The 19,619-nt window shown below is 33.5% G+C and overlaps 1 protein-coding gene across 1 annotated transcript in view; it reads left to right on the top strand.

The window, feature by feature from the left end:
• Window positions 1-19,619, top strand: part of CNBD1 (cyclic nucleotide binding domain containing 1) — a 502,062-nt gene that overhangs the window by 258,167 nt on the left and 224,276 nt on the right. Inside the window, 1 exon segment of the mRNA XM_062189512.1 lies at window positions 5,660-5,805. Within this exon segment, the coding sequence (XP_062045496.1) occupies window positions 5,660-5,805 (146 nt within the window).

The raw sequence follows: 19,619 nt of genomic DNA, 5'->3' as shown, positions 1-19,619 counted from the left end.
TCTTGACTAAAACAGAATATTCAGATTACTAAAATAGGCAGTGAGGTGCTGTGATGTGGTGGTTAAGACAATACCTGGGATACTTGTGTCCCATATCAGAGTGTCTGGCTGATGTCTGCTCCATTTCTAATGCAACTTCCTGCAAATGCGTATTCTGTGAAGTAGTATGTGGTGGCAGAAGAATTTGGTCCCTGCTATCCACATAGAAGACCACTGTGGAATTCCTGGCTTCTGCTTTCATCCTGGTAACAGTCTTGTCTGTTGTGGGCATTTGAGAAATGAAGAACAGATGGCAGATAGAATTCTTTTTCATTCTCTCTCTCTCTCTCTCTCTGACAATAAGTGAATAAAACTTATATATGGAATGAAAGAGAGTACATATCCTCTGATATTGCTAAAATAATAATAAAAATTATAAGAAAATTCTGAGAAAAATCATATGCCAGCAATGATGTAAATTCAAATTAAAGGACAGTTTCCTAGAAAAAGATAAATCACTAGAGCTAATTCAAGAAGAAAGCATATTTGAATAGACATACACTAAGTGATTATTGAAGTACTGATTTAAAAATAAACTTGGAGCTGGTATTGTAGCACAAGGGGTAAAGCCACTGCCTATGATGCCTGCATACCATATGGGCACCAGTTTGAGTTCTGACAACTCTACTTCCAACCCAGCTCCCTGCAAATGTGCTTGGGAAAGCAGTGGAGGGTGAAGCTCCTGGATTCCTGGCCAAGCCCTGTCCGTTGCAGACATTTGGGAAGTGAATCAGTGGAAGTTAAAATCAATAATAAATTGGAAGTTTATAAAGTGGAAGTTCTCTTTGTCTCTCCCCGTCTCTCTATAACTCTGCCTTAAATAAATAATATAAAATCTTAAAGATCAATCTGCTGATATCAAATCAGTACACTAGCAAGGAACAATACAAAATGAAATTTAATGAATAAAATCATATAGGAATCTTCATATCCTCAAAATCATAAATTTAGAAAAAAATTTAATATTGGTAACATCCAACCCTTGTCTGCCAGGGAGAAGTTCAGCATATTTAATAAAGAAAACATACCCCATTTTGAAATTGAAATTGGGAAAAAAAATTGAGAACAGAAATATGACACAAGAAAAGCTGGAATAAGCAGAACTAATTGCTAAAAATGCAATTCAAGCAAAAGTATTTCAGGAGGAGCTAGATCAGACCTTATGTACCAGAAAGGTGACTCTTATTTCATAGTGTAAAGCAGATTTGAAACATACAACACATTCCACTAAATTCTGGAGAGTAATAGACATTCTCCAGAATAGATTAAAACATAATTGTATTAATCCAGGCCACTCAGGCTTATATATAGATCAAATAGAAGAGGGGAGATATAGAAAATTAGAAGAATCAAGAGTAGGAAGTTATAGACTAGCATAATGAGTAAGAATATTATCAAGAGCACAGAGAAATAGGGAGAGAGAATGCTGAACAGCAGATATCAGTATCCGTCTAAAGCAAGTCTGAGTGGTAGCAATAGGGAATCCTTTAATCATTGGCTTTGATAGTCTAAGCAAAATTCCAGACCAGAGAAACCGCCAATTTCCTCCCCATGGTTGGGTGTAACAGTCTGTGTTCTGCTGAGTCAATGCAGATAGGGATCTCACTATTGAGGGAGCCCTGAACAAAAGGCTCCTACAGTGTCATGCACCTGGGAATTGGAAAGAGGGCAAGGAGAACAACTAGGAGGGGAAAAGGTCTTCAAGATTCTCCACAAAGAGACTGCCAGATGAAGTGACAATGCAGATATTCATAAGAGCATGGCTGGCCAGGGAAACCTTGAATTCATGAATGCAACTCCCTTCAGAAACTCATGCTCAGGCTGTGTACCTCACTAGGTAAGGTGAGGGACACCTTTTCCCAAGAGGCCTGCCAGGTAACATCTTTGTGATTACCTTTCCTCATACCTGAAAAATCACAGTTTTTGGCCGTGAGCTGAAGCTCTCAAACATGGAATCCAGGTCAAACTGCCTGGGTGCCTCCCACTGCCACTTAGTTCTACCACTGAGTATCAATGCATTCTTCAGCAATTTATTTAACAATTGTGCACACTAGCTTTCCTACTTGTTAAATGTGGATAACTTTGCTAAAAGAAAGCATAGTAATGCATTTCATCTACAGATGGGATATCTGGCAAATAGTAAATACACTTATCTTTAATGTGTATGCAGACACAAATACATACATGCATATGTATCTATTAAATATGATATAAATATTTACATACAGTTGGTGTCTATGAGTTTACATACAAAAACGTCCATATGAAACAGAGTTAAGGATAAATTTGCTTTGTGATGGAATTTTAAAATACACGCATTCAAGGGTTCTTCAAAAAATTCATGGACATGCATTATATGACAAAATTGTGCATGGATTTCAAAATTTTTGTGTCAAACATCTTTTAATTCCATTTTAATAAACTTATTAAAATTCTCCTTGTGTACACACAGGTATGCTTTTGTATCTGACAGGAGATCATACACATTCTTTTCTGATTCAAATGGAATATTTATACAATTTGACCATGTAACAGGCCACATCTCATTTCTGAGTCTTCCCATTGGCTAGCACTCAGTTGCATGGTCACAAGAATGAACTGGGGTCAAGATGGTTGCCTAGAGATAAGAGGAAACAATATTTGAACAGCTGGTATGCTTCCTACAGTTTTCCTTTTCCTGGTTACCAACTTCCTGTGCCAATACATGTATTCACTTGCTTACCAAAGATGAAAGTTTCACACTTCATTGCTTCTCAAAGTCAAGGATATTGAGGATATAGCCTCCTCTCCATCAAGATCAATAGGACTATTTCTAACAACAACAACAATAAAAAAAAAAAAAGAGAAATAATTACCTGTTGCTATTCTTTTACACAACATGTGATGCTGGAGCCATAGGTAGCCTATTTACCATAAAAAACTCATATTCAGGAAAGGAAGGAAATAGAAACATATTATCATCGTTGATTCACAGCAATAGTGTTTTCCTGGGCTGACATCATAAATACATCTACCATGGCCATGTTCTAAGTGTCTATAATTAGATTTTTTGAGTCTGGGAGGGATACTGCTTGGCTTTACTATATGGGAAGTTTTCTCTTGTCTTACGCTAATGGGTGAATCTCACAAGAGTATGGGGAATTTATTAATTGTGAACAATGTGGAGTATTGTACAGGTTCCATTGGTTCTTCAGTGAGTCAAAGCTTTGCTAGACCACAGTAGTGAATTCCTGAATGATACATATCCTTAGAAACAGCACATGATTCTGACTCTTTTGTCCTCTGTATCTTCATGTCAGTAGCTGAAGGCAAGCTAATGTTCTAGACATTATTTTTTAGTTTTTGCTTATATCTGTGCTTATTCTTGCAAGGTGTCCAGCGCGTAACAAATCTTCCCAGGCAGATGAATCAATTCACAGGCTTTTATTGGGGTTCCGCTCTCGGGCGAGGTTCCACGGCCCCAACAGAGCGACAGAGCGGGGGCCGGGGGAAGTCGCGCATCAGAGATTGGGAGTGCTCCTTTTATAGATTCAGGGCATGGGGGTTAAAGGTTGAGGCGGGTCTGATCCTCATTGGTTGACCTTTAGGTACCCGCAGGGACCTTGACAAGGACTCTCCATTCCTGGAAGTATAGGTCTTCCCTCCTTGCGGATCCCAAAGCTACCAATTCTCTCTGTGCCTGCTTCTCTATCTTTTTAGCTCTTTTTTTTCTTTTTAACTGACACATAGTAATTGTTTATATTTATGGGGTCCATGTATACAATCTGTAATGATCAAACTATAGTAATTAGCCTTTCTAGGTTCTTATACACTTACCATTTATTTGTGTTTAGAATCTTAAAATCCCTTTCTTCTAGTTCTTCATACATTATATAGTAGGGTCTTGTAAACTGTAGTCACTGTCCTGATGTGTGTAAAACATTAGAATTTATTCCTCCAATCTGAGGAATTTGGGTACCTGTAGTCTAACCTTCCTTTATTCTCTCTTCCAAGCCTATCCTTATCTGTAGTCTACCCTCTTATTTGAAATCATTTTTTTCCTTAAAATCCCACATATTAAGTGAGAACATGTACTATTTCTTTTTTCTATGCCTGGTTTATTTAATTTAGAATAATCTCTTTCAGTTCTATTCATGTTTGTAAAAATAACAGGAATTCTTTCTTTTTTTAATATCTGAGTAATTTTCCATTTTGTGTATACATACCACATCCATTTTCTTTATTCAACTAAGTTGTTCTGAGATAGGCTTGGACAGGAAGGCAAATTCTTTCATTAGGCCTTTGCCACAGAGTTAAACATCATTGCAACTGAGAAGACTTGATAGAACCTTGATGGTCAAGCCTTCATCTCCCTTAATCCTTTCTTGTTTCCTGGGATCAAGAGACACATTTGTCTTTCATATCTGTGTTCTACTTTTCCTCTTTTTTAGTTATGCTTGACAATAAATTTCTATTAATATACAGCACTCACCCAAGAAAGCTTAATAAATTTCTGGCTCTTTCCAACTACTTTAAGAAGAAGCAAATCACCTAGGTACTTGCACTGCCTTTCAAATTACTGCAGGTATCTAGAAAACATTTTGCCTCCCCTACCTACCCCACCTCAACTCACACACAGCAAAATGTCTTTTCCTCAATGCTTCCTGATTGGCAGCTAAGTCAATGACACATATTTAGGTCTGGTTATAATACAATGTATTTCTAATATAACTCTTTATTATTACATCTGACAACCAAATTTTTCAATGATATTAAGTAGAGAGTCTGTTTTCCCAGGAATCTCTCTCAAGATCATCCACTGCACTAATGTTTTTTGAACTATTTTTTTTTCCTTTGCTACAACCTACAATAGAAAACAGAATTTACATGATCATCCAGTAAACACACACACATATACATAACAGATCTACAGCATATTCTCTCTAAACTGTGATTGCTACATGCACACTGGATGTATGGTGTAGTCACTTTAAATGCCATTTCTACTGGTAAACAACTTTTTCACACTAGATTTAAAAAATATGCTTGAAAAATAGTGTTAAGCAGTCATATATGTGACAGCCAGATTAGTCCTTTAAGAACTTGGATTAAAATGAATTTTATATCCTCTACAAATTTGGTAGTGAATTAGATGATTAGAAGTAAATATTAAGAACTACTCATTCAATGACAATCATGTTTTATTTGAAATTGCATGTGCACCTCTTCACTTAAAATTTATATTCTTAAATGTTAAATGACCAACTCATCTGATTTAATTTGAATATCATTCAGAAGAATCAAGAATAAACAGTGATGACAGTCTTTCTAATGGTATCTGAAAGAGGACTTTGTAATTATAATTGCTACTTAAGGAAGGATACATTCTTACAAAGTATTGAGTTTTCTGTTCAAAACAATGACTAAGGCATTATGTGATTTTCCAAAGTATGAAGTATCATGGAGGTGCGTCTTAATGTTAGAAGGGGAAATTTTCCAAAGATTAGTAAGGCAAACTAGAATATCAATACAATTCTCCTTAAACAATTTTTAAATAAAAAATTCAAAATTGAAGGAGGTTTTGTTTGTCTGCATTTATTTCATGCTCTCTGAATTTGCAATTTGTTTTGATTTTTTAAAGGCCTGTTCACAGAACAACGCATGAACACAATATCGTGTGGAAGATGCTGAAGACAATTCCATACTTAAATTCCAGGCTAAACCGGGAGCATCTGAAGACAATTAGCAAGAATCTCATTTCTGAAACATGGATAAAAGGCAGTACAGGTAATAGAATAATGTGGAGAGAAATTTGGCAAGATAAAATCCATGCCACTATTTTGACATCATCATTATAATGTTCATAATTTTACTTGACATGTTAAAATGTAAAATTTGCATGCATTTCATTTTCATGGTTATAAGTAAGGAAGTTAAATACATGTTTTAGTATTTATGTTTCAAGATATATAGTAGTGTTTTCACTTTGAGTATGCATCTGAATTGCTCAGTGGACATACTGTGACACATATTGTTAGACTCAATCCCTAGACCACTAGGTCTTTGATTAGGGGTAAATTGTGTTTCCACATAATGTATCAGTGAAGTGACTATTCTTGGGTTCACACTGTAGGTATTTATACACTACAATACGCATTTCATTACATTCTAAGTTTGGTTTTCATAGATTAAGACAGCAACTGTTAAGTTATTATTTTACTGATTTAGATACTGATCCAGATACTGAAAAAGAAAAACTATCCAAACAGATTTTAATTTCTCGATTTTTGTTTCTAGTCCTTTTATAAAGGAGAGAGTAGATAAATGAACAGGAATTTTTATATTTTAATTTTTTGAAGGGAAGCATATAATTTACCACATTCTTTTTGTCAAGGCATCTCTTTATTATTCCCCATAGGAAAAAAATAAAAGTAGATATTATTTTCTGTAAATGAGGACCCTCAAGGCACAAAAATACCACATAGAGTTTTCCTAGTTAGAATAGAATTTCAAATATTTTATACTAATGCTAAATTCATTATCTGTCTATCACATCACTGTTTGTATAAAGTGCTTCATTAGGATTTTGCCATTTAAAACTTAACTGCAATTTTCGAGAACATGTGTCTATTGAAGAGATTTACATATTTTGAGTATTTTTCCCCAATGGTCTTCTTATAATTAGTTCCAGTTAATCAGAGTCATGCAGTGAAAAATAAAAGAGTTTTGTAGAGGTTAAAAGCATTTTAAAATGGAATAAAGAGCAAATATTCAACATTGTTTTGCCATTAGCTTGAGGATAGTAATTAAAAATTAATTCAGTTTATAAATCCCTGAAATTATATTTATAAGGACAGAAAATAAGAAAAACTAAATGTTCTTCAATAGATGGTTGACTGCATGCATTGTGGTACATAGAATCTACAAAGATTTAGGCAGGATTTAAAAGAATGAATGGATGGGTGCAAACATTAAAGATATTCAAAAACAATTATAGAATTGTATAAATATATTTATGTAAATAGTCTCAATTTATACAAATATGTTGGTTGTAAACACACAGGAATGAATCAAAAATACATTATATATATATATATATTTTAAATTGTTGATTTAGTGTAGAGGGGAGTGTAATTGAGAAGTGATAAAGGGAAACAATTAACTCTTACCTATTCATACGTATACATACATGTATATTTCTTATGGTTAAACTTTTCCACAATGAATACCTATTTGTTAGAGTTTATAATTATACCTTTTTGGAAAAAGTTTCTAAAATTCCAGAAACAAGCATTTTATTCTGATGCCATCTTCAAAACTAAGGTGATAGATTATTAAAATATGAAACTTCAATATTTGACAAATATCTAATTTATAGTAAGTAAGGCAATTCAACCTACATTACAGTAGATCATACCTTTTATTTATTTATTTTTTTATTTGAAGTCTCTGTGTTTACATCAACCTGTGTCAAAATTCTTCTCTTGAGTTTTCATGACATACAATTCTGACAGCTCAGATGTATTTCATTATCAAAGCATTCAACTCATTAAATATCTGACCTTTGTATATCTCTTTGTTCATTTAACTTAAGCCACAACTGTGAGTAGGTGTCTGCATCTCTGTCTCTCTCTATTCATGTATGCGTTTCTCTCCCTCTGCTGTTATTTAAAGTATTCCCTCCAGTCACCCTGCATCACCAGGCTGCTGACTTCCAATCTGTTGTTGAGAGTTTGTTACTCCAGTGCATTCCACCCAGCTGTTTTTCCCTTCTGGTCTCTTTTCTGGCCATTAATTCTTTAAAGTTACATTAGTTAAGGAAGCTTCCTAAACTTATTATTTAGACAAACACTTACCCATTTAGTTTTTGTAAGCAATAAAATATTAACAGGGAAACATTATGATGGTTATAGTAGTACATAAAGCATTATGTTGATATTATAAAACATTATAATTTATTTGCTTTGCTAATAATCTATTATATTACTATAATAATACTATAAATAATATATTATGACATCTATATATATGTAGATATGATTATAGATATTATTTACTTGAGTCAAATGATCTCAAGCATTTTCCTTTGAATATCTTATTTTATAGCCTGAGCAAAGGGTACTTTTAAGATTGAGAACTTGAAGCTCCTAGAAGCTAAAGTAATTAATTTATTGAGAACTCAATTTAACTACAAATCTAGCCTTGTGTCCATATTGAGACACAGTCCTACAAAAGGATTGTTTTCTCCTTTATATCCATATCATGTTTTTTTTTTTAAGTTGAAGTCCACTAAATTTTACCATATTATTTAGCTTTTATTTCTTTCATTTCATTTTGTTTCTTTCAAGTTTATGATGTTATGCCTCAAAAACTCTATAGCTTTTCATTGTAATCAAGTTTTTAATTTTAATGCTTAGCATTTTTATGTTACTAAATTAGTAACATTTCATTTGCCTGTAGAGTATTTTCTATTCTAGTTTAAATTTCAGTTAGCATATAGAAACATAGTGGCTATATCTCTTGAAAAATATGCTGGGCTTCCTCTCCTTATAAAAATCATTCAAAAATATTCTTATAATGGAAGTAATAAAATCTTTATTCTTGCCATAATATCATGGATTCTTTTTTTTTAACTTTTATTTAATAAATACCAGACATTTAAAGAAGAACTAACTCCAATTCTTCTCAACCTATTCAGAACAATTGAAAAAGAGGCAATCCTCCCAAATTCTTTCTATGAAGTCAGCATCACCTTAATTCCTAAACCTGTAAAAGATGCAGCACTGAAATAGAATTACAGACCAATATCCCTGATGAACATAGACACAAAATCCTCAATAAAATTCTGGCCAATAGAATGCAACAATACATCATGGATTCTTAAAGACAATCATGATCTTTAAAAATATATGTTGATCTTAAATTTGCTATACACTTTCAGTGAATCTCAGGTACTAAGATATGAATGTTTATGTCCTCTTAAAATTCAGATGTTGAAATACTCCTATAGTGAAAGTATTAAAAAGAGACATTCTGGGAAGTGAATAGGTCTTGGGGGTAGAGCCATCACCACTTCCACCCTATAAGGTAAGAGTGGAAAGAGCTGATTGTGAGGAAATGGGTCTTCTTTGGACCCTGAATCAGCAGGTGCCTTTATCTGGGACTTCCTAGATTCCAGAAAGGTGACAAGGATGTTTCTATTATTTATAAAATACCTACACTTATTTGTATTAGTAGCCTGAATGGACTAACACATATATCTTGGAATTTATGAAGATTAATTGCTAGAAAAATTTAGAAGTTTCATTAGAACATATCAGTATCACAGAAAATATGGCAATAATTGAGGAAACAAATAAGGTCTAAGACATTACAGGAAACTGAAAAAATGGCAGATTACTGTTAACAATAATCACATTTTACAGTAAATGGACCAGCTATACTAATAAAAAATATATTAATAAAAATTCAGAATTGAACAAATGAATTTTTTAAAATAATTCAATTAGAATTATATAAAAGAGACATTTTAGATTCAAATATATAAATAGGTTGAAAAAGATGTATCATATCATATAGGAAAAAGTAGATCATAGAAAAATATATCATAGAGCTTAAATGACTATTCTAAAATCCCATAAACTATAATTTAAGACAAAACTGGTAACTAGAGGAAGACAGGATTTTTTTTAAGGATTTAGTAATTCAATTCATTAAGGAGAAAAAGCAAATATAAATATATATGTGCCTAACAATAGAATACCAAAATATATGAAGCAAAATCTTACATAGTTTTTAAGAGAAATTGAAAACAATAATAATTGAAAGCATAAATATCTATTTTTTGTTTTTTAACATTTTTTATTTAACTTTTATTTGATAAATATAAATTTCCAAAGTATAGCTTTTGGATTACAGTGGCTCCCCCCCCCCATAACTTCCCTCCCACCCACAACCCTCCTCTCTCCTGCTCCCTCTCTCCTTCCATTCACATCAAAATTCATTTTCAATTCTCTTTATATACAGACGATCAATTTAGTATATATTAAGTAAAGATTTCAACAGTTTGCACCCACACAGAAACACAAAGTGTAAAGTACTGTTTGAGTACTAGTTATACCATTAAATCACATAGTATAACACATTAAGGACAGAGATCCCACATGAGGAGTAAGTGCACAGTGACTCCTGTTGTTGACTTAACAAATTGACACTCTTGTTTATGGCATCAGTAATCACCCTAGGCTCTAGTCAACTCATGAAATTGCCAAGGCTATGGAAGCCTTTAGGGTTCGCCGACTTTGATCTTATTTAGACAAGGTCATAGTCAAAGTGGAAATTCTCTCTTCAGAGAAAGGCATCTCCTTCTTTGATGGCCTGTTCTTTCCACTGGGATCTCACTTGCAGAGATCTTTCATTTAGGTTTTATTTTATAGGCATACAACTGTCATCATCAGCAACAAGAACAAAGAGGACATGAACAATAGTTCAGAAGACTATATCTGACATCTACAAAATAGCACCAAACATGTCAAAATACAAATTTCTCTCAAATACATGGAAACATTACTCAAGAAAACCATGTAAAATCTTTGCATATCAAAAAATTATATGGTGTACTTTTTTCTCCAATCAAAATGGAATAACAGAGGCAATAAATATAAGAAGAATGAGGAAATCAACAAATATATGGAATCTAAAGAGGGCACTCCTCAATTACCACAATGTCAAAGAGTCAAATAAGAAACATATTTTAAGTAGTGTCTATAGAGAAGATTTTAGATAAATAACTTAGAAAAAAAACCAAACTGAAACCAGTAACCTAATCCAACACCTTAAAGTAACAAAAGTAACTAAAATAATCAACTAAACACAAATAAAATGAATGAAATAATAAACAATGTAGTGGACAAAAATGAATAGAGAACATAAAATAATCATGAAAATAAAATAGCATTGAAAAAGTATTCTTCAGAAAGAATAGCAAAGTAGACAAACCTTTAACTAGACTTAGCAAGAAAAAAAGATAGCAAAGAAAAGCCCAAAACCAGATGGTTTCATGACAATTCTACAAGGCATTTAAAGAAGAACTAATACCAATCATCCTCAACCTCCATCAAAAGAATTGATGGGAGGGAATATTTCTGTACTCATTCTGTGAAGTCAGCTGTACACTGATACAAAAGCCAGATAAAAACACTGCAAAAAAGAGATAATTATAGGGAGATATCTCTGATGAACATACATGCATAACATTCTCAATGAAATACTGCAAACAGATTCAACAGCACATTTAAAAAAATCATTCACCATGATCAGGTGGTTGCAAGGATGGTTCAACATGCACAGTTCAGGAAATATGAGACCCCACATTAACAGAAGGAAGGAAACAATGTCGTTATTTCAATAGATGCAGAAAAATACTGTTGAAAAATTTAATACTCCTTCATGATAAACATGTTAGGTAATGTATCTGAACATGCTAAAGACCCTTTTATATATGGATTTGTATAACAAACCCATAACATCACAGTCAACTATAAAATGTTGAGCGTTTTTCATGTAATATCAGGGACAAGACAAAGATATTCACTGTTATCAGGTCTGTTCAACATAGTACTTGGAGTATAGAGTAAGTAAATAAAATGCATCCTGGTAAGAAAGGGAGAAGTGAATTTGCCTCTATTTGCAGACAGCTTCATCTTAATAGAGGAAATCCTAAAGATTGCAAGAGCTAAACTGAAAAGTGTGAAAAATTTGCAGGATACAAATTCAGCATACAAAAATCTGTAGTATTTATGTATACAAATAATGAGTTTTCTGAAAAGAAAATTAAGATAACAATTCAATTTATAATAGCAGCAACAACAAAATATATAGGAGTAGATCTAACAAAACTGTTGTGATCAATGGCATAAATTAAATTCAGAAAAATGAAAGGATATCCTGTTTTCATGGATTATTAGCATTAATGTTGCTAAAAAGCCGTAAAATCCAACTGACTAACAGATCTAATGCATGCCCTACCAAAACCCCAATGACAGCTTTTAAAATAATGGGAAAAAATCCTTAATTCATGTGGAAGGTTAAAAAACCTTGAATAGGCAAAACAATCAAGCAAAAAGAACATAGTTGATAGCATTATACTCTGATTCCAAAATATAAAATGATTGTGATTAAAACATGTATGCTTGCAAAATGTAGACACATTGACTAATGGAACAGGATCGACAGCCTAGAAGTAGACAAGTGCATTTACCACCAGTAATTTTTAGACAAAGGTGCAAATAATACACAAGACAGAAGGCAGAGTTGCTTCAATGTATAATGTTGTGAAACTGGCTATTCACAAGCAGAATGAAACGGAATCCTCATTTCACACCACATTAAAAAATAAAATGAACCTCGAAGTGGACCGAAGACTTACATAAAGACTGGGAACTGTAAAAATAGAGGAAGAAAATATTAGAAAAACCTCCATGACATTGGCATAGGCAATACTTTTTTGAATATGACCCTAAAATCACAAGCAACAAAAGCAAGAGTAGGCAAACATAAAAACTTCTATACAGCAGAAGAATCAACAAAACACCAAGACAATCCACAGAATGGAAGAAAATATTTGAAAACATACTCCTGATAAAGAATGATATCCAAAATACTTAAGGAACCCACACAACTCAGCATAGTGTCATGACTATACCTTGCACTATGTATTTAAGAAAGAAGCTCTAGGCCTTTCATTACGAAGTAACATCAAAGAAAGGGAAATGTTGATTACTTTTATTTGATCAGTACACATGGTATGCATTCACTGAAATGTCATACTCTATCTCATAAATATGTGCAATTATTATCCATAATTTTCAATGAAAAGAGTACCTGAATAGTATTTAAATAAGACGAGTAAATGGCCTAACAAATACATGAAAAAACACTTAATATCATTAAACATTAGGGAAATACACATTAAAATTGCAATGAGGTATTAACTCACATCTGTTAGAATGGCATGGAGATATACTTTAGAGATCATGCAGAGATCTCTAAAGGGAATTCTTATACATTTTTGGTGAGAATGTAAGCACAGCAATTGTGGAAAATACTACAGAAGTTCCTCAAAAAAAAAAAAAAAAAGAACTATCATGAAATGCAGGAATCTCACTGTTATGTATATATTCAAAGTAATTGAAATCAGTATGTTAAAGGGATATTTGCACTCCTTGTTCATTGCACTATTGTTCACAATAGCCAAGAAACAAAATCAACCTATGTATTCATCAGTGGGTTAACAGATAAAGAAATTGTGGTACATTTACACAGTGGAATACTACTGAATCTTAACAAAGCAAGAAATTCTGTCATTTGCAACAACATGGATGAATCTCAAAGACATTATGTTTAGTTAGATAATGCAAGCATAAAGGACAAATACTGGATGATTTCATTTATCTGTGGAATCTAAGGTTGAGCTCAGAAAAATAGAGAGTAAAATCTTGGTTACTATAGGGATCGGCATGTGTGTGTGTGTGTGTGTGGTAGGAACTGGGCATGAAGAATTGTTGATCAAAGAATATAAATTTTTACCCAATGAGTAAAATTTGAGATATATTGCACAGCAGGTTACCTGTACTCAATAACGATATACTATATATTTCAGAATAACAGAGAATTTCAAATTTTTGTAGGGGTTAATAAATATATGATGTGATGGCAGATTAGTTCACTTAATTTAATCATTCTACATTGTTTACATATGTCAAAGCATCAGACCGTACTCTGAAAATGTATGCAGTTAAATTATCAGTTAAAACATTAAAAATAAATTTGATTATTAAGATCAATTAAGTAATAGACAAATTATACTAAATTATTTTAAAATATTCTACACAGAAAAGCCCACATCCAGATGGATGGGTGGTGAAGCCTATCAAATATTTAGGTGGTACTATTATATAAGCAGTGGAATCTAAAACCAACATTCAATTCCACTTAACAATCAAATAAAAACATAATGTAATTAAATATAACCTTAACAAAGAAGTATAGCTTAATGCCATCTCACTAGTCCAAGTGATCAATTTCAGTTCACAATTGATCACACTGATAGGTCTAAGAGTCAAAGGGATCACACAAACAAGACTAGTGTCTGCAAATACTAACTGATAGAATCAAAAAGGGAGAGAACGATCCAACATGGGAAGCAGGATACACAGCAGACTCATAGCATGGCAGATGTCCTAAATAGCACTCTGGCCTCAGAATCAGCCCTGAAGGCATTCGGATCTAGCTGAAGAGCTCATGAGAATATTTTAGGCATGGAAAGCCAAGACACTCTGGCAAAAAAAAAAAAAAAAAAAAACAACAACAAAACAAAACAAAAACAAAACCAAACCAAACCACCTAAATGAAGTATCTCTGTGAGTGAGATCCCAGTTGAAAGAACAGGCCATTAAAGAAAGAGGCTCCGAAGGGAGGAGGGAACTTCCACTTTGACTAAGACCGTGTCTAAATAAGATCGAAGTCGGCAAACTCAAAAGGCTTCCATAGCCTTGGCAACTCATGACTAGAGCCTAGGGAGATTACCGACGCCATAAACAAGAGTGTCAAATTGTTAAGTCAACAACAGGAGTCACTGTGTACTTATGTCTCATGTGGGATCTGTCTTTAATGTGTTGTCCAATGTGAAGTAATGCTATAACTAGTACTGAAACAGTATTTTACACTCTGTGTGTCTGTGTGGGTGCAAACTGATGAAATCTTTACTTAATACATATTAAATCGATCTTCGATATATAAAGATAATTGAAAATGAATCTTGATGTGAATGGAATGGGAGAGGGAGCGGGATATGGGAGGGAGGGGTGCGAGTGGGAGGGAAATTATGGCGGGGGACAAAGCCATTGTAATCTATAAACTGTGCTTTGGAAATTTATATTTACTAAATAAAAGTTAAAAAATATTATTCAAAGATATTAAATACCAAATAGAATGTCATCCAGTATTCATAGATCAAAAGAGTTAATATTAAGATGACAGTACTACCTAAATTGATCTAGAGATTCATCACAATCCCTAGCAAAATTACTAGCTGCATTTATGCAGAAATAGGTCAACTGATCCTAAAATCCATTTGGAGATTTAGAGGAACAAGAACAGTCAAAACTTTCTTGAAAACAAATAAAACCTACTATAGAATCCAGAGAGTAATAACGGGTATTAAGAATACAATTGAGTCCAAACATCCTTTTGAGGCAGTGGATTTTAGATAAAGGTGCTAAATCATAGGTGAAAAGAATATTCTTTAAACAAATGGTGCTTGGACAACTGTATTTCTACATACTAACAATTAAGAATCCTGTCACACCACATATAACTATTGGGATATGTTCTAAGTAGTTTGTTCTTTGGTGATTTTGTTATTGTGTGCATAACCTAGGGCATGTGACAGACTGAAATGACAGTGATATTACTAGGTAACACAATCCTATGTGGGGCAACCATCGTACATATGCAATCTGTCCATCATTGACTGAAATGTCATTATATGGTGTGTGACTTTATTAACCACAAATGAGTTAAAGTCCTAAATTTAAAATTTTAAAATTTAAGAATCTGACTACAGAGTAAGCCACTATTTTAGACATATATCTGCTAGTGTAAGTGACAAAAGAAATACTGAATAAGTTGAACTTTATAGAAATTAAAGTGTTTTGAGTTTTGTCTTTTTTGAAGATTTATTTACTTGAAGGCAGAGTTATAGAGAAGCAGAGAAAGAGAAAGAGAAGTCCTCCATCTGCTGGTTCACTCCTCAAATGGCTGTAGCAGCTGAAGCTGGGCCTATCCGAAGCCAGGAGCTTCTTCTGGGTCTTCCATGCACATGCAGGGTCACAAGGGTTTGGGCCATCTTCTATTTTCCCAGGCTTAGCAGAGAGCTGGATCAGAAGTGGAGCAGCTGGGAATGGAACCCGTGCCCATATGGGATGCCAGCACTGAAGGCCATGGCTTTACCTGCTATCCTATAGTGCTGGCCCTGAGTTATTTATTTTTTGAAGATTTATTTATTTATTTAAAAGAGTTACAGAGAGAGAGAGAGAGAGAGAAGGAGGGAGAGACAGTATTTTCAGTTTAAAATAGGTAAAAACAGGAGGCAGACACTGTAAAATAGTGGATTAACCACCACTCGGGAACCTACATTCCATATTTGATTGAATGCCTGGGGTTTAGTCTCACCTCCAGTTCCAATCCACTTGTCTGCTAATGGGCCTGGGTAGCAACAGTGATGACCCAGAAACTTGGTTTCCTGCCACACATGTGGGAAACCTGAATTGACTTCCTAGCTGCTGGCTTTGGTCTGACCCTGTCCTGATTATTCAGGCACTTGGGAAAGTGAACAAGCAAATGGAAGATACCTATTTCTCTCTGTCTCTTCCCATGTCTGTGTCACTGTGCCTTTCATGTAAATAAATAACTTTAAAAAAATGAAAACACAGCCTTTGGAATGAGATACAAAGCTTGTGAATCCTCTATCTGATAAGAGATGCATAACCGGAATATGAACTCTTAGAACTCCAAAATAATAATAAAAAAACCCAGTTGACAATGAGCAAACTATCTGAATAGGCACATTATTCAAAGAAGATATACACAAATGGCCAATATTAAAATGCCCAGCGTCATTACCCATTAAAGAATTTCAAGTCAAATCTGTAGTGATGTGTCTCTCTACATCCACTAGGGTGGTTAAAATAGAAAAGACTGAAAATTACAAATATTGTTGAGAATTTAGAGAAATTGGAACTCATATATTTCTGTTGGTATTGTAAGATGATGAAAACACATTGGCAGATTGTCAGCTCCTCAGTGTGTTAAATGTAGTTACCATTTGACCTAAAAATTCCGCTAGATGCATAACTTGTATATAAATGTTCATAGCAGCATTGTGCATAGTAACCAGAAAGTGGAAAGAACACAAATTTCCATCATTGAGTAAATGCATTTTGAAAATGAGATATATCATAATAGGATTGTTTGGCCATAAAAAGGAATGAATACTGAACATGCCACATTGATAAATGAAAAAAAAAATCCAGTCAGAAAAGACAACATGTTTTTTATTCTTTTCATACAAAATCTCCATAAGAGGCAAATTCCATAGAGACAAAGTAAATTAATGATGGCCACTGGTTTGGGGGAATAGGATATAGGACATGAAAGCTGATGGATTTCAGTTTGTTTTGGGAGTGATGGAAATATATCTACATGGATTTTAAAATGGATTTCATGTACTTAAATTGTATCTAACATTAGGTTGTGGAGATGATGACACATCTCTGAATACAACAAAAATCCACTGAATTGTATGTTTTAAAAGATGAATTTCATATATTTAAATTGTATCTTAACAAAATTGTTTTTTTGCAATTAGGTAAAATGCATATAACATTAGCCATTGATTATTCTGAATTGTACAATGCCAATGACATTTAGTTTGTTCCAGTTTTGTGGATCCTTCAGAGCTTATCTAGTTCCCAACATTTTCATCATTCCAAATGAGAAACAAACCCATTAAGCTGTCACTCTCCATCCTCCTCTTCCTCCTGGTAGCCACTAGCCTGCTCTATTGTCTCTGTGGATTTACCAACTCTGAGTATTGCACAAAAATGGAATAATTAATATGTGACCTGTTGTGTTCACTTAGTATACTCTTTTTGTAATTTATCCATATTATATAATGTACTTCATTCCTTTTTATAATTAATACTATTCCATTGTATGAAGTTGTTTTTAAAGTAATTGTTTAAAAGAATGGAAAACTCTGGAGATCTGTAATGCCTGCAGACTCCTGGAGTTCACTGTGATTAAAGTCAGTTTGTCTTAATGTCTTTAACAAAGGTAGATATCCAGTCTAGTGATTAAGTTGATTGTGTCCCAAATCTGAGTTCCTAGGTTCAATTCTCAGCTGGTTCCAGACTCCATCTTTCTACCAATCCAAACCCTGGGAGGCAGAAGTAGTGGCTCAGGGGATGTTGTGATGCCTCCCACTTGGGTGACTTGGATTGTGTTTCTGGCTCCCTGCTCCAACCATTTCCAGACCCAGCTCTGTGAGCATTTGTGAAGTGAGCCAGTGGGTCAGAGTGTCTGTCTCTGTCTCTGTCTCTCTCTCCCTCTCCCCTTTTTCAAATGAATAAAAATTTAACAAATGGAAAGTGAATGTTTAACATACAGCATTTTTTAAAAGTAGAAATGGATTTGCTGAGAAGATAGATTTATGAATTAATGATTTAAATAAAGATAAGAAATTTTAGAAATATCAGGATCTCAAAGGTATCAGTATGCCAGTATGTATTGAATATGCCAAAGATGTGAGGAAATCAATTGGAAAGTCATAATTTACCTGACTGGTTTTTTTTAATTATTTCTTTTCCCTCAAGAAACAGTTTGGTGCAACATACTTTGGGGAATGCTGTAAAAAGAGAAAAAAAAAACATTTCTAGTTTTTCTCTAATACCTATAGTAAAGTAATAATGTTTCAAGATATGTAAATTCCTTTCGACACCATTCATCATTTTCTAGACAATCTTCTTAGCTATGCAGAATGGATATGGCCATCACTTTCTCATGTCTGAGGACTCAAGTGCAGGATCTTGCTAGTTCAACACCAGTGAAGTAAGCCTGGGTTCTGAAGCGAACCTGATGCTTTCTCTTATCTTTTGCCTTCATTAAGCAAACAGACATTTTCCATGAATAAAATTACTGCAATGCTGTTCTATCGAAGAGTGCTATTTATTAATGCATTCCATTGAAGAGCTTTTGCTAGGTTGATATACAACATTAATTAGTACACTGTTTTGATGGATAGTCTAGAAAGTTTTTGCTCAAATGATGGATCATAGAAAGCAATGACACTGCTTTTATGATCTCTTCTGGTGTGAGAACTAGCTTGATGCTGTCTCCCCTTGCTATCCATCATCTAAAGAATGATTCTTCTTCATATGAAGCCTCCTTTTCCTGACACTGACCAGGGTTAAATATGTCAATTTTCAAATGTCTTCAGAATATACTCTGATATTTTTAGGTGTGATACTGATAAGAGAGTTAAGATGATGTCTTTTAATGGCAAAAAGAAATTATAAACAGTTGTTTCCTTTAAAACGTAAATAATACCATTGGAAAGTATAAGCATAGGGTATGTAGTGATGTTTAGTTTTAATGAAATAAAAATTAAAAGAGCATCAAAAATTATAAAAAAGGATTGGAAGATATATTGGCTCCAAGTCTTCTCTTTTAGACAAGGAAGGAAATAAATTATTGCTTAATTTTAAATCTAAGTTTATCGCCTTGAAATTAGAGATTCACTGAGGTTAATGCATTTAGGATTCAAAAGTGGTATGAAAATATTAGGAATTGGTGACAAATTTCTGAAAAATACTTTGAACTGTAATAAACTTTAAGATGTAAAAACAGGTTTAACATAAACTATTAGCCTGGAGTAAATAAGTTTGCATAAAACGTGCTGGTTTATTTTAAAAGTAATTTTTAAATTAATTTTATTTGCAGAATAGTCACAGAGACTATTAAGGGTTAATCTATAAAGCAAC

Source organism: Lepus europaeus, chromosome 4, assembly GCF_033115175.1.
Source record: "Lepus europaeus isolate LE1 chromosome 4, mLepTim1.pri, whole genome shotgun sequence".
Classification (NCBI taxonomy): Eukaryota; Metazoa; Chordata; class Mammalia; order Lagomorpha; family Leporidae; genus Lepus; species Lepus europaeus.
Note: the sequence above shows the minus strand (reverse complement) of the source record. Positions and strands in the feature narration are given on the sequence as shown.